The 14,461-nt window shown below is 47.8% G+C and overlaps 1 protein-coding gene across 1 annotated transcript in view; it reads right to left on the reverse strand.

Moving 5' to 3' along the window:
* LOC119450015 (uncharacterized) overlaps positions 1 to 14,461 on the reverse strand; it is a 62,447-nt gene that overhangs the window by 8,084 nt on the left and 39,902 nt on the right. The window contains exons 5-22 of the mRNA XM_037713351.2: positions 13,928 to 14,335; positions 13,063 to 13,161; positions 12,870 to 12,968; positions 11,032 to 11,133; positions 8,445 to 8,546; positions 8,085 to 8,183; positions 7,516 to 7,647; positions 7,280 to 7,408; positions 5,634 to 5,750; positions 5,141 to 5,239; positions 4,374 to 4,574; positions 3,505 to 3,603; positions 3,265 to 3,366; positions 3,039 to 3,143; positions 2,841 to 2,942; positions 2,173 to 2,271; positions 1,950 to 2,066; positions 444 to 551 (exon numbers count right to left, since the gene is read on the reverse strand). Coding sequence (XP_037569279.1) covers positions 444 to 551; positions 1,950 to 2,066; positions 2,173 to 2,271; positions 2,841 to 2,942; positions 3,039 to 3,143; positions 3,265 to 3,366; positions 3,505 to 3,603; positions 4,374 to 4,574; positions 5,141 to 5,239; positions 5,634 to 5,750; positions 7,280 to 7,408; positions 7,516 to 7,647; positions 8,085 to 8,183; positions 8,445 to 8,546; positions 11,032 to 11,133; positions 12,870 to 12,968; positions 13,063 to 13,161; positions 13,928 to 14,335 — 2,319 coding nt within the window. The remainder of the gene's footprint in view (positions 1 to 443; positions 552 to 1,949; positions 2,067 to 2,172; positions 2,272 to 2,840; positions 2,943 to 3,038; positions 3,144 to 3,264; positions 3,367 to 3,504; positions 3,604 to 4,373; positions 4,575 to 5,140; positions 5,240 to 5,633; positions 5,751 to 7,279; positions 7,409 to 7,515; positions 7,648 to 8,084; positions 8,184 to 8,444; positions 8,547 to 11,031; positions 11,134 to 12,869; positions 12,969 to 13,062; positions 13,162 to 13,927; positions 14,336 to 14,461) is intronic.

Genomic DNA, 14,461 nt, shown 5'->3' on the forward strand with positions numbered 1-14,461 from the left:
CCTCCTTCATAATATTTGCGCTGCTTGCCGGCACGCTGTAACAGCGTTCGTTGGGTAATGCACTTAGGGCGCTTCAGACCGAGGAACAGCTTGGCCAACACAAGCGGCTTGTTCATGCCGGCCCTGTCACGCCGCGTGCAGCAGGTGTAGCAGCAGTAATATTTTTTTTTGCAGGTGAGTTGGTTCGTGACGCTTATAGTATTCTTTAGTTCCAAAAATTCTTATAACTACCAGGAAGCATGTCGTGGCTCGCCACAGAAAATGTAGATGACTTGTGCGTCACCTGTGGAACGTTTCAATTAAGAACACCTTTTGCTAATGTCGGCGACTTGTTCTCGCAGCGTGAACATTTTCTTAGAGGAAGCTAGATTTCGCATTAGCACTAAATATGGTAGCGCACACGTTGATTTATTGAAATAACCTCCATGGAAGGAGCAGCTCACCTCTTGAAAGGTTGGCGCGTCGGCTTGTATTCCAGAGCTGTTCAGCAACATCCGAACGACACCTTCGTGGCCCGCAGCTGCCGCCATATGCAATGCTGTCATTCCGTACTGAAACGAAACGGGGCGTGCAAGGCTCGACCGCACGTACATTTTGTCATGGCTGCAAGTCTTTGTGCAACACGCAAACGGGGACAACTTTTACACTAGAGTGTGAATCCGCCGTGAGCACAAATTATCCCTATGATGAATGCATGGCACTTGCAGTGAATTGGTTGGGGTACCTGCCTGGTGCCGTGGTACAAATCTTTATAGGGGAGTGGGACGACGTGGCGGCTTATGATAGGTAAGAGAAGAGGAGGGAATTGCTCGTCAAACTGATCATGTCAGCTTTACAAATTGCGCAGCCAGATAATTTCACTTCCTTCTCATCTACTGATTCCTGAGTGCTTGTGAGGAACTGTAGTTTGATTGATGATTGGGAAAGGAAGACCACAAAACAAAGAGTCAATATATAGTGCGCGAAAATGAGCTTGTTGATATGCACTCAAGCAACGAACAAAGAAGACGCGGAGCAGTGACTAAAGCATTGCCTTGTCGCCTATTTCTCTGTGCCGTGTTGGAGGTGTTCCCTACACCTCCGACACGGCCGAGGGACAAAACTGGCGTGCAGCTAATTAAGGTTAAAAAAGGTCGTAGTGTGGAAAAAGGGTCGATGGGAAACATACTGAATGGGGACAGTGAACAACCTAACGTCTCACCGAATAAGTGAGCGGATGGGTAACAGTGAAACAAAACAGCGTCGGCTTCGTCACGTGAGCTGGTAGTTCAGTTATCCTATGAAACGTTCCGTATGCATTCCGAAAATTCTGTATAATTCTTATGGAAGTTGAACGGACTTTATGCGGAATCCATACAGATTCAGTATATATATATATATATATATATATATATATATATATAAGCAGTCGAACAGCCGATGAAACATGCATGCCCGCCCTTTGCTGCGTTTCAATACTACGAAATTATCTGTTGCTTCCGCTGGCTGAGCAAACAAGCCTCCAGTTGAATTGCCCAGGATGAAAGCCACAGTTGCTCTGCATCTTTACGGCACTATATGCTGCATAAAGGCTGCGCAAGCAAGTGCATGGGCGATGAACAAGAACGCCAGAAAAGATATCTAATTCGTTACACCTGCTCCTTGTAGTCGTAATCGTTCCATAGCTGGTCATTAGTGCGTGGTGTGGACCGAAAAGCACATTTTGGAGCTGGAATTAAGCCATTATTACAAGTATAGCACAGACAATTTTCGCTTTCAACTTGTACGTGTTTGAACTTATGCTGATAGTATGTGATGCACGTTTATGCACCGAACACGTTTGACATGAGAAAACAAGTAACTTCGCCTGAAGGAGTGAAAAAGTTACAGCCTTGACAAAACGTTTACGAGAGCCCTTTTAAGAGAGCAGACAAGTGCTGCCGTACGGCCTAGGTATTATCGGTACTTACGTCTCCTCCGTCCGGAAGTGGTTCACTGGCAAGAGCCGCCTGAACCTCCGTCAACATCTCCCTAACGAAGTCCATCTGACCGTTCTTGGCTGCCACGTGCAACGCTGTCAGCCCCGTCTGTGAGAAGGCGGAGAAAGAAGAGAAACGCACTCAGTGGTTACACGAAGACACCTCTGATAGACATATAAAGAAAACAACGAGAGCCCGCGGAGACTGCTCTCACCTTCTTGCTGGTTGTGGACCAGGGCACGATGGCGCTCAGTACCCTGGCAACGGCCACGTGACCATTCTTAGCGGCCAAGTGCAGCGCAGTGTCCCCGTCCTTAGGCAATAACAGAAGAGGCAAACCGGAGGTTCGACACGTTAGAGGTGACTTTGCATTTGATTCATAGTTTTGTGCGCCGATTAAACTCACAGGGCTAAAGTTTGCACATTCCAAAACAGTACAGTATTTGTTTTCTAAATCACAGAATGAAACTCGTGATGAGCTACAGAACCTGTTCAAGTGCGAGCACTACTGGAAACGACAGCAGGTGTCAATACATACTGAACGATGTTACTTTCACATAATTAGCTTGTAAACGATGAAACACATATTTACATTGAGCTGGTAGATTGTACTTCCGCAGACGTCTGAAGTATATGAAGACGGCACAGACGCATAAAAAATTGTGAAAAGCATACGCAGTCTAGAGAGAAAGAGTGACTTCATAGCTGTTCTTTAGGGCAATGACGTGTATAGTTACTAAAAACTAATAATTACTCGGTATCGAAAGTTGGCTATTCGGTTTTGATAATTCAGTTGCATGGGATAACGGCAACCGAGCGATAGCTCTTGTTTTTTGTGATTTTTATAGAAAACAAAAGGAATTACGTAACGAGATTACGTACAGCATTCTCTTCTTTGGCATCGGCTCCTGCTTGAAGCAACATCTTGACTACGTTCGCATGCCCACCGGCGGAGGCCAAGTGAAGGGGCGTTGAGTCGGTCGTCTAGAAGAAGCGCAAACACAGGTCACTACTTCTGAGTCCTTGGTACAGTGATAATAAAGATGAGGTGACGGGCTTTTTTTGGTGACCAGGACTTACCCTGTTCCTCGAGCTTGTCACAATAGATTTGTTAAACTTCATCAATTCCTTGATGACCGCCGTGCTGCCTTTCATTGCAGCGATATGGGCGCACGTAAACCCTTTCTGGGTACAGAGAAGAGAAGAAGAAGAAGAAGAAGAAGAAAAAAAAAAGGAGGTAAAAGGAATGTAAAAAAAATGGAGACGCTTTTTTCGGGATTCAAGTGTTATGAATTCGTTGACTCACAGCGTTCGACATCATCGCCAGGTCCGGCTTCACCCTCAAAAACAGTTTGACGACTTCGGAGTGATCATTCTCGATGGCCAGCATCATGGGAGTCTGTCCTTGCTGTTGAGGTATGGATGGTAACAAAGAAAAAAAATTCTTTGCATAACTAGCGCGCTTGCTTGCTCAGTCAATCAATCAATCAATCAATCAATCACTCAGAAAAATAACAGAAAAATATCTCGCATGGTCTGCACTCACGTCGTCCAGGGCATTTGTATCCGCCTTGAGCTCGAGCAGAATTTTGCACACGTCCAACCTCCCTTCCGCGGCTGCCAGATGGAGCGGAGTCTTTTTGTTCTGCGAAACACGAGGAAAATGATATTTCAGGGCATTGGTTTATGTTTGAGTGTGCATTTAGCTCTACGCCCAGATGCACCTAAGAGGACCTTGAAAATGTTCGAAAGATGGAGGGAGAACGCCGATATATATACCTCCATGGTACACACATGGAGGAGGCTGGTTCTTTAGCGTAAGCTTCGCTCGAGGTCCGTATGCTGTGCGTAGCGGCGCAGTGTTCGCGAAAGATTAGAGTTAAAGGGAAGCAGCAAGGTTACATGATCAAGACGACGAGAAGATGATGGCAAAGCTGTACACACTGTTTGTCAAAAGTGAAATAGCCACGCATCGGATGACCAAAGCTGACTCGTTAAGCGTGCGTTGGGGGGTCTCGTAATGCACACAAAATGCTCGAGAATTTCTCAGCCTCACCACTCAGATCTCTTGGTCGAAGGAATCACATTACACTGCCCCCAAAAGACCTTATGGTTATGCATGCAATCAGATTTCGGCTTTTGACAAAAGGTGTATGAGACACAAATACCCCCTTTAACTTTCTTACAGACGAGAATCCAATTGATGTGTACAATTGGTGTGTATAAAAATCACAAATGGCCCTGGTAACTACGGGTATAATCGATGCTTCTGAGTCTATCTCTAGAATGTCTTATTGGTTCTTGTCCCCTGAAGGTTCGCAAATTAATACTGCAGGTACACTTGGTTTGGACGGAGGCATTCCCTGCCCCGGGTGCACGCAGAACGCGTCTCGTGTTAAACGCGCAAATACTCACTAGGCTGAGGGCGTCCAGGATGGCGCCGTGCTCTGTTACCAGCTTGCGGACCAGCGTTGCGTATCCCTTCTCGGCGGCCAGGTGAAGGGGCGTGAGGCCCCGCTGAGATCGCACGTTGACGAACGCCTTGGCACTGAGCAGGATGTCGGCCAGTTCCTCGTGGCCTTTCTCGGCGGCCAAGTGCAGCGCCGCTTTGCCCGTCTGCGTGTGAAGTGTGCGGACAGAGAAACCGTATCACGAGTCACGCCTACACTGCTGTTTTGCTATTACCTGCAAAGATGGCACCACTTTTAATCATCTTGCCATCGAATGTAGCTCGCTAGCTCAGAAGAAAGTAGGCATAAGAAAGTGTAACACGTTGCGGAGTCCAAGTTTGACTTTCAGGCGAACGCCTTGCGAATTTGGTGATGTGATACAGTGAACATCATTTGATGTACTTGTGGGCCAAGGCAGGACTCGCTGAATCTCCGTCTGTGTCGTAGTAAAGCTGTATTTCTTGTTCGCGCTTCTTGCTCGCGTTATATATGCTTTGCAGTTAATGTCCACAGTGAGAGTCCTGCGCGCCCTTTCTTTCGTATCTCTAGACGTCAACAGAGATGGCTCCGAATACGCGAAATCAGCGAGACAGACCCGCTGCCCTTATCGCTCTCTCGAAGCAGTTGATTTGCCATAAACCAACAAAGTTGGCGCAGTGCAAATGCAAAATATGGGAAATGCATAGCAGCAGGTAAGCGGTCGCAGGTCGGCAAGCCTGCAAGCCAGCCCACCTCGTCGAACGTGTCCACCCTGGCTCCGTTCTGGATGAGCAGACTCGCTGCCCTCGGGTGACCGGCATCGCAGGCGTAGAGGAGCGGCGCCCAGCCATTCTGCGAAGGTGGCGCGATTATGAGGGATTGGAAAACAAGAGAACGAGCAAGAATGTGAACAGACAAACATCAGAGATACGAAACGATTTCAATGTACAACGCGGTTGAAGTAGTCAACGCGGCAATCCCTTGCTGTCTTTCTTTTTTTCTTTTTTGTCACCTAGTGAACAATCTGCCCTTACGTTGATTACGTTTTCGACTGCTCTATAAATCTGCTGTTTAAAAAGCGTGTTGTCGTTTCTGGTCCTTTCCTTTACTGCTATCTCTTTGAAATGGGACATTGTCTGTAGCTTAGGGATAGTTGTTTACAGGTCACACTTTTTTTTTTCAACCCTACCTGATGGATTCACCACTGAATTCGATTTAAGTGTTAAGTGCTGTACCGTTTACTCACCCTTGCTTGTTGGTTGCAAGAAATCATTACGGCAGCTGGAGGCATGGTGTCGATGATTTCCTGCAGGATCGCCACGTTCCCAGTTCTGGAGCAGTGGTGGATAGGTGTTTCCATCGTCTGTTTTGTAGGCAGAAAAGAAAAACAAAATGGAATTCGTCGTTACAACCCCGTTTTGAGCAGACGCGACAACCTGCAACCGATTTGTGTCGACCTGACCTGCCATGTTTGTTTTGTCCAGAATAAGTTCAACGACAGTCCTTCATCAGTGGCGTTACAAGCGAAGTGCTTTTCTGGGCACTCTATGATTCTAGCATGTTGTTTAATTCCGCATTGTTGACGTTTTGAGCCAATAAGAGAAGGCGTAGCCACATGTGAGCCAATCAGCGATAATAGGATGGCGAATTCGACTATATGGTGGAATTTGGCTGTACCCACAACAGAAATCCTATTGCCAGGTATACATGCGTATAATGTAACAGTCTCGTACACAAAAGACTACGCACGAACTTACATCCCACGTGCAACGATCCTTTTAATCAGTCACACCGTAAGGGCCCATTCAGAATTGCGACTAGGCGAGGTCGCGCGACCAAGTTTTAGTCGCAAAGCGACCAGTCGCAAGTAGTCGCAAATGGTCGCTTTTTCTCGAAATGCGACCGTTTCGGGCCAGTCGCTCACTGCTCGATTTTTCAGTCGCGCGACCGCAGTCGCAGAACAGTTGAACCAATCACATGCGTAGGAACAGGACGTCCGTATACGCTGACGCTTATTTTACGCGGCGATGACATTTCAAGCAGACGTGAACGGCACATCGTGAGACATTTCGGTTTAGCGGCTCGTCGGTCGCATTTGTCAGTGTGAACATCGTTCGTCTTGAGTAGTTTTCTGGTCGCCAGTCGCAATCGGTCGCGCGACCTCGCCGTAGTCGCAAGTGTAAATGGGCCCTAAGACAGCAGATACATTTATACATGTATGGATGACACGAACCAACGTGAACGCGAAGCTCAATGGTCGCCTGCTGAAGCTGCGTCATGCTCCGCGCCCTCAACTACATTCCGTGTGGCCTGCAAGGCGCGGAAAGTGGCAGTAAAGCTTACGAAGCACGCCTTTAACGGTTTTAATTTAATTATGAGGTTTTACTTGCCAAAACCACGATATGATTATGAGGCAGGTCGTAGTGGGGAGCTCCGGAAAACTTGGACCACCTGGGCTTCTTTAACGTACACGTAAATTTAAGTACACGGGTGTTTTCGCATTTCGCCCCCATCGAAATGCGGCCGCCGTGGCCGGGATTAGATCCCGCGCCTCGTGCTTAGCAGCCCAACACCATAGCCACTTAACAATCATGGCGGGTTGTCTTTAACGGTACGTAAGCACGTTGGATATGTATACCGATCTCTTCCGAGGCATAGCGTCTGGACAGCACCTAGAAGGCGTGTTTCGGACTTGGGGCTCGCGGGTCAGGCCTTCCTTTTTCTCAATATTGTAACATGGCTTTCGGTAGGCATGTGGTTGGCTCGGCACGAAGACCATAAAAAGGTGCCCCATTCGCCATGCAATCGTTTGACCAACTATGGCAAAGTCTCCGGTCAACAATGTGTTCTCGAAGCCCGCAGGAAACTGCATGGTACGTGGGAGAGGCTTACCGTCCGTGTCTCTGCGTTCACGTCGCCGCCATGTTTGAGCAGGATTCGCATGATGTCGCGGTCCTCGGTGGCGTAGTGCTTCTGCTTCTCAGTTATGGTGGCCGCGTAGTGTAGCGAGTTCTCACCCTCCTGCGTGCCCCGTCACAATCGTTCCGTGAGGTAACATTCACGGCCGCCAGAAAGAACGCAGACAACAGTGCATTAAGCGTCACTCGAACACGCCCTGACGCGCCTACCATGTTCTTCTGATTGGCCAGCTTCTTTTTCTCCTCCGGGTCCGAGTTTTTCTTTTCCCAGTCTTCTAGCAGTGCTTGCACCACCGGAAAATGGCAGTTCTTGACCGCCACATGAAGAGGACTCTCTCCGTCCTGCCATAACGATTGATTGATGAATGAATGAATGAATGAATGAATGAATGAATGAATGAATGAATGAATGAATGAATGAATGAATGAATACTTCAGCCAAATAACTAATTACTATCCGCTCGTTCTACAAAATTTACAGCACCAGCACACAGCATGCTTTGAGTCGCCGATTTAACTCCTCTCTACATGTTGGGCCTTCGTTAGCTGATATATATAGCATTGAAGAAATGGAAATGTACAAATTTTGCATTGACCTGTTGCTATCTATGAATGCGTGAGCCATATTTACACACTACGCAAGCATCAACGGCAGCAAGTACACTCCACTACTTTTACCCCGACCCCCACTGCGCACAAAAACACCTATATAGGCACGTGTACAAACACCTCCGCGCGCAAACAAATGCAAACTCTAGCAGGAAGGCAAGAATGCTCACCTTGTTGAGCAGGTCGGATATGGTGTTGTCTTCTAGGAGCAGCTTTGTAGTCCTCAAATGGCCCTCCCGTGCAGCGAAATGCAATGGTATTTCTCCGTTCTGAAAAAAAAAGGGGGGGGGGGGATGAGAACTTAGCTAGTGTGAGAAGTACATACAGTGCATACTGGTTGTAAACGCGCCAAACTAATATGCGCGTGGTCAGTGCGTGTCCATACATTTGCGACGCTGGTTGTTTAAAATTAAAAGACATAAAGTGGGTTACAAATGTTAATGACAGCTGAAGAGAGTATAGAATCACACCTAGGGGGGGGGGGGGGGGGGGGGGGAGCCGGCTAATGTGCGTCTTTCTGGGCGACCTACCGCATCCTTTTCGTTGACGTCCGCGCCGCTCTTGATGAGCAGCTCGGCACAGTCGTCGGCGTTCTTTACGCGGGCAGCGATGTGCAGCGGTGTCTCGTTGTTCTGCAATACAAGCGAATTCTTTTATTCACAGCTGCATACGTGCACCGCCATGACACAACCCCGCTCAAAGAAACAGGGCGAAACTGAAGTATCAGAGCTGTGAAACGATGATCATCATCATCATCGTCAGCCTACATTTATGTCCACTGCAGGACGAAGGCCTCTCCCTGCGACCTCCAATTACCCCTGTCTTGCGGTAGCTGATTCCAACTTGCGCCTGCAAATTTCCTAACTTCATCACCCCACCTAGTTTTCTACCGTCCTCGACTGCGCGTCCCTTCTCTTGGTATCCATTCTGTAACTCTAATGGTCCACCGGTTATCCATCCTACGCCTTACATGGCCTGCCCAGCTCCATTTTTTCCTCTTAATGTCAACCGGAATATCGGCTATCCCCGTTTGCTCTCTGATCCACACTATTCCCTTCCTGTCTCTTAACGTTAGGCCTAACATTCTTTGTTCCATCGCTCTTTGTGCGGTATGAACGTTATGTGTACATAAACATTCGCCTATATATTCAGATACTCTCCTTCAAGCGCGGCATTAACCTATTCTATAGAATAGATAGTAGTAGTATAGTTAGTAGCAGTAGTTGTAAGTAGCAGCAGCAGCAGCACTACTACTACTACTTCTACTACTACTACTACTACTACTACTACTACTACTACTACTACTACTACTACTACTACTACTACTACTACTACTACTACTACTACTACTACTACTATTACTATTAATACTACTAGCAGCCATAGCATCAGCAGTAATGCAGTAACTATATTAGTAACTAGACCTGCCGGGTGGATCAGGGGCTATGACGCTTTGCTTTAGAGCATAATGTCGCGGATTGTTGGATTCCCAGCCGCGGCGGCCGGATTTCGGTGGGAACAGAATGCAGTGTACTGAATAAAATAACGCTCGTATGTCGTGCTGTGGGTGTAGAATTCCAGATTTTCAAGCTGAGCTTGAAGCCCTTTATCATGCCCTTTATCTATACGGCCTCCCTCTCGTGACATAAAATCCCATAATTTAATTTTAGTAGTAGTAGTCGAATATTTAGGCTTTAATAGCCGTATCAAACATGCGCATGTTTTTACAGCTACTTTCACACAACGGGCCGAACAGTTTATTCGAGTCCGCGGATAAGGTTGACGTGCCTGAACTGCAGCAAATCGCGCTGCGGGCAGCGATCCTTGGTAGCCGCTTTGGGCAGCATGATTCGGTGGCACTGAGCTACGTTACATTTGCCCGCGGATTGAACCAACAGTTCGGTCCATCGTGGGCAATCGACCTGCCGTATAATCATTATTTCCGTTATTTCGTGCTCCTCCCTCGCTTTCCGCGCGGGGCCTAGAATGCAGACCTCTAGTAGTGTGATCGAATAAAAAGTAATATTAGCATGCAATGTTTTAAGTACTTGGTGAGAGAAAAATGCCTAATGTAGGGCGGATTACATGTTATGACCAGCAAACCTGTATAATCATTGCCTCACTGCTGTTTTCGAAAGTTTTCGAGGGCAGCTAGCGTAGACGTACTACGTATAGGTTGCGAAAAAAAACTATAGCGTACATATTAGCAAAGCACACTGCTTGTCCAGCTGGTGCAAAGCTCGCCCTTCTGTATTTTTTTTTTTTTTTGCTGCGTCGGTGTCCCTTGCTAGTGCGCACATATTCGAACATACACAGGCTCTATCGATACGATATTCGAACATACACAGGTTCGAATGTTTGTCTTGTCTTGTTTTTTTTTTTTTGCGCAGTGATCTTGCATCGTGGATCGCTTTCGGTAACGTTCCGAAGATAGCTTTAGCTTTAACAGCGCTGCATGGACGCACTTGCCGAAGGCATCAAAGCGCAGCAACCGGAGCGTAAATGCGAACGACTTCGAGTCGGAGTCCTGATATCGCCCACGTGCCTTATGCCGTCCAAGGCTAACACCGTGGGCGTCCTGAGTATCGCTGCGTCTTTTCTCAGCCAGCTCCACCTCGTTAAATGTGAAACGGATGCGACGGGTATTTAACGACTACAAATTGGCAGAGAGATAGCGGCACAGGTTGGCATGCGCTAGCATCGTATCTACTTACTCCCGGGGAAGTAAGACAGAAAAGAAAAGAAGCAATGAATAAATGACGAGAGAATGACGCGGTTGGAACCACTGGAAGGGTTTTGAGGCTAGATGAACGGTTGAAAAGAGAAGTATCTCGTTGTACGCGTGCGCTGCCTGGAACTGAGAGGTAGAACGTGGCGATCGTGCAGATAGCTATACAGACGTTCGTTACAGTTCCATGGCGCATGCACTGACTGCGAGAAGAAACTGTTCTATGTGACATGCAGCTCCCGCGTTCAGTAAAAGTTCATGGTCGGTATACGCAGACACATGACACAGCAGCATTCTGAAAGTGGTTAGGTCCTGCCACTCTATGGGCTACATGAAAGTGCCCAACATCAAAGCCTCGCCAATAATGCAATAGAAGGCTATATACTCACGGGTCCGGCCTTGAACTGGACCTGTGCTCCGTGTCCCAGCAGTGTCTCGACGACCAGCGCCTGACCCGCGGACACGGCCACGTGAAGTGCCGTGTGCCCGTCCTGCGTACGCACAAGACGCCACACGGTGGGCCATCACGGACACGTGTCATCATCAGGGCATTTTGTCCGCAGGCAACGCCATAAGCAATCCTCCTTAGCGCATCTCTGCTTTACTAAAAGCTACATGCAAACTTGGCGCTTAGTTGGAATATTACAAACGCGACTACATGTAAATAGGACTTAATACGTCATCTATTCTTGGAAACCAGCGTGATGGACATCTCGAGAACCGCGAGTGCATGGTCTCATGCAGACGGATAAACATTTACACATTGGTGTTTCTCGACATGACAGGATTAATGATACGTATACATCCGAAAGTATTACAAGACACCGCAAGGAAATGGAAAGTTAGCGCGGAATGAACTTAGCGGTGATGATAGTATTCAAGCTGTCTATGATATGACTTACGAAAACGCCCTAGTTCATGTAGATTCAACTTGGAATCGCTGATGGGTTAACAGCGCCTTTTGAAAACCCTGAGTTCATGTCAGGGAAATATCCGCAGTCTCTCTGTCACTTGATTGCAGTATCCAGGTATCGGTAGTATAATTGTTAAAGGGAGTACCAGATTACTTTATTGGTTGGAGCCACCCAACCTTATCATCGCCAAGTACTTACGGCGTCTGGAAGTGGTTAATTCAGACAATCACTATATTTCATACCGACAGGGGGAAAAAAAAAGCGACGTGGAAGTTCTTAAATACAGGTAAGAAAACTTGCCGCAAGAAACACATAATCTTTCTTTTTTTCTAATGCAAGAAACCTTATACTTGCTGACAATAGTCTCACAAAAATTGGAGGACGCTTAAGCTTCGCCTTTAAGAGTGGAACGCGAAAGCGTTATCGTGCCCCGTTCGCATCGCATTTTTCTTTGAGTATTCTTCACTGCAAAACAGAACGTGGGAAAGCCAGCTTACAGAGACCAAGCTTACACCGATCGCCTTAATGTCGGCTTCACTTTTAAACAGAAATGCATTGCTGGGAAGACGTTTTTCCAGGGGCAATATGAGTCGTCCTATATTAAAATGTGAAGGCCCTAGGACCTTTTTTATTATTTTATTAAGTGTTTGCTGTTGCCCCGACGCGCGCGCGTGTCCAAAACGCATTAGGCAGGCCAAGTCCCAATTTGACCTGCCGAGGATGCGAGCGCCATCTGGATAAGAATTTCGCAAGCAGCGTACCCGAGCGCACCGTGGTTGGCATGGTAGAAATGCTGACAAAAGTGGTTTGTGTTCGCGTTTCCTCGTAACAGAATTATGTTTTCTCGAACATTTAAATAACAGTCCGACGCCACCATGGTTGTGGTTATGTTGTACTTTACCATTTTTCTAGCCGATTTCACTTGAGAAATCCAATTTTTGTTCACTAACACTTTGCACCAGGCGGAGGGCCTGCGCGGTCGGGCTGGTTCTGGATGATTTTCTCCGCCACGGACGCCGACATCCACGCCGACACCAACGCCGACGCCGGATTTTGAGAGACATGGGGCCCTTAACGCTATCGCTTTAAAAATGTCGCCCTTGCCGACTTCTTTTACATGGCACGATATCGCTTGCCTGAATATTTCAAACAAGCAAAGAAAATCCAACCTTTTTGCCTTTGGTGCTCGAGTAACACCCCACTATGCAGTCACAAGTTTTTCACGCCATGTGCTGCCAGTGGACTTTTTTCAGGTAATAGTTCTTTAACTGGATAGAATATAAAAGAGCTTTAGATTCTTGCGCCTAACTTACGTTCGTCTTGACATCCACGTGCTCCCCCTTTTGTAGTAGCGTCCTGACGATGTCCACGTAGCCCTTCTGTGCCGCTGTGTGAATACACTTGGCGCCAGCCTACAAAAAGAGCCGATTGGTTGCATAAATTTTCTGGATTGCTCAAAAATAAAAAGGACAAAAAGAAATCAGTGTTTCACTGTTCTTGCTTTACCTTGTTCGACATGTGCAAGGGGACGCCTTTCTTCATGAAGACCATGGCTGTTTCCGGCCTTCCAGCTTCAGCTGCAATGTGCATCAAGGTGCTCCCATCCTGTGGAAGGGAAGGAAATGTTAACCAACTGGGCGAGAAACGGCTGATGCCGTACGAAGTGAGAAGCGTATGTCACTCACTCGATCGCCTGTAGATGTGCACCTAGCGAGAACTTTTTTTTTTTTCAAGCTTGGTGATGCTCACACTTGGCTTCGTGCTCACAACGTCGTTCGCAGTTGTGGTAATGCAATATTTTGCGTCCGTTAATACTTTTTGATTGTGTGATCTTTATGAAAGAAAGTTAATGTCGTCATGGCGCTCTGTTCCTTTTGCCGTGAATTACTATTTAGACAATTGGAGGCATTTCGTTTTAGAGACCAATGTTTTAGAGACCAAATGTTTTAGAGACCAAGGCATCAGCAAAAAGTGAAATGTTTCCTTTAGCAGAGCCTTGTAACGGGAAGGTTTGTCAGGGCCTTGTACTAGTCGAACGCCAACACGTACTATTTACCACACTTGATTTCAGCCTCAATGCAGCGGAAAAAAGAAGGTTTTTTTGTTTTTTCCGGCGGCATTTGTGGTCTCAGAATTATTGCTTACGGCTGCACCTTCAGCTATGGTTCCTTGAGGTGGTTAATGCACGTCCATGGTGGTATTATAATGGCTAACTTCTGGAATCGAATGTCAATCAATCAATTAGAGACGTGTATATAAGCAATCAACGGGGATAGCTGGAGGACAGGCCAGAATTTGCAGTCAGAGAGGCCTTCTGTGCATACTCTCAGCCCCGCAGTGCACACGCACGCATATACTAGTGCACACCCACCTTGGTGCGGTGGTGCACGGACGCCTTGTACTTGTCGATGAGGAGCTCGACGACGCCCACGTGACCCAGCTGCGTGGCGATGTGCAGCGGCGTGCGGTCCTCGCTGTCGATGAGGTTCGGGTTGGCGCCCGCGTGGTGGAACAGCTTGACAGCCTGCTCGTCCCCTTCGCGGGCGGCAACGTGCAGCGGAGTCTGACCCTCGGCGTTCTGGTGGTTCACGGGGCTCTGGCACTCGACCAGGAAGCGCATGATGTCCAGGTCTCGGCGCCGCGCCGCCAGATGCAGCGCCGTGTTGCCCGTGGCCGGGTGCACGTAGCAGACCTGCTCGCGCGTCATGGCGCCAAGCAGGTCCCGGCACACGCCGTGGTTGCCCGCTTCCACGGCCAGGAACAGAGGGATGTTGCCGTCCTGCGCGCGGCGAACGCCGGGAAGAGAGGACGAGCAGAGCGCGGGGATTGGTTTGTTTCAAGCGTCGCCACGGACTAGCGAGTCACGTCCTTGTCTCGTGTGTGGTTGACAGCCGGTAACTTTCCT

Source organism: Dermacentor silvarum, chromosome 4, assembly GCF_013339745.2.
Source record: "Dermacentor silvarum isolate Dsil-2018 chromosome 4, BIME_Dsil_1.4, whole genome shotgun sequence".
NCBI classification, from domain to species: domain Eukaryota; kingdom Metazoa; phylum Arthropoda; class Arachnida; order Ixodida; family Ixodidae; genus Dermacentor; species Dermacentor silvarum.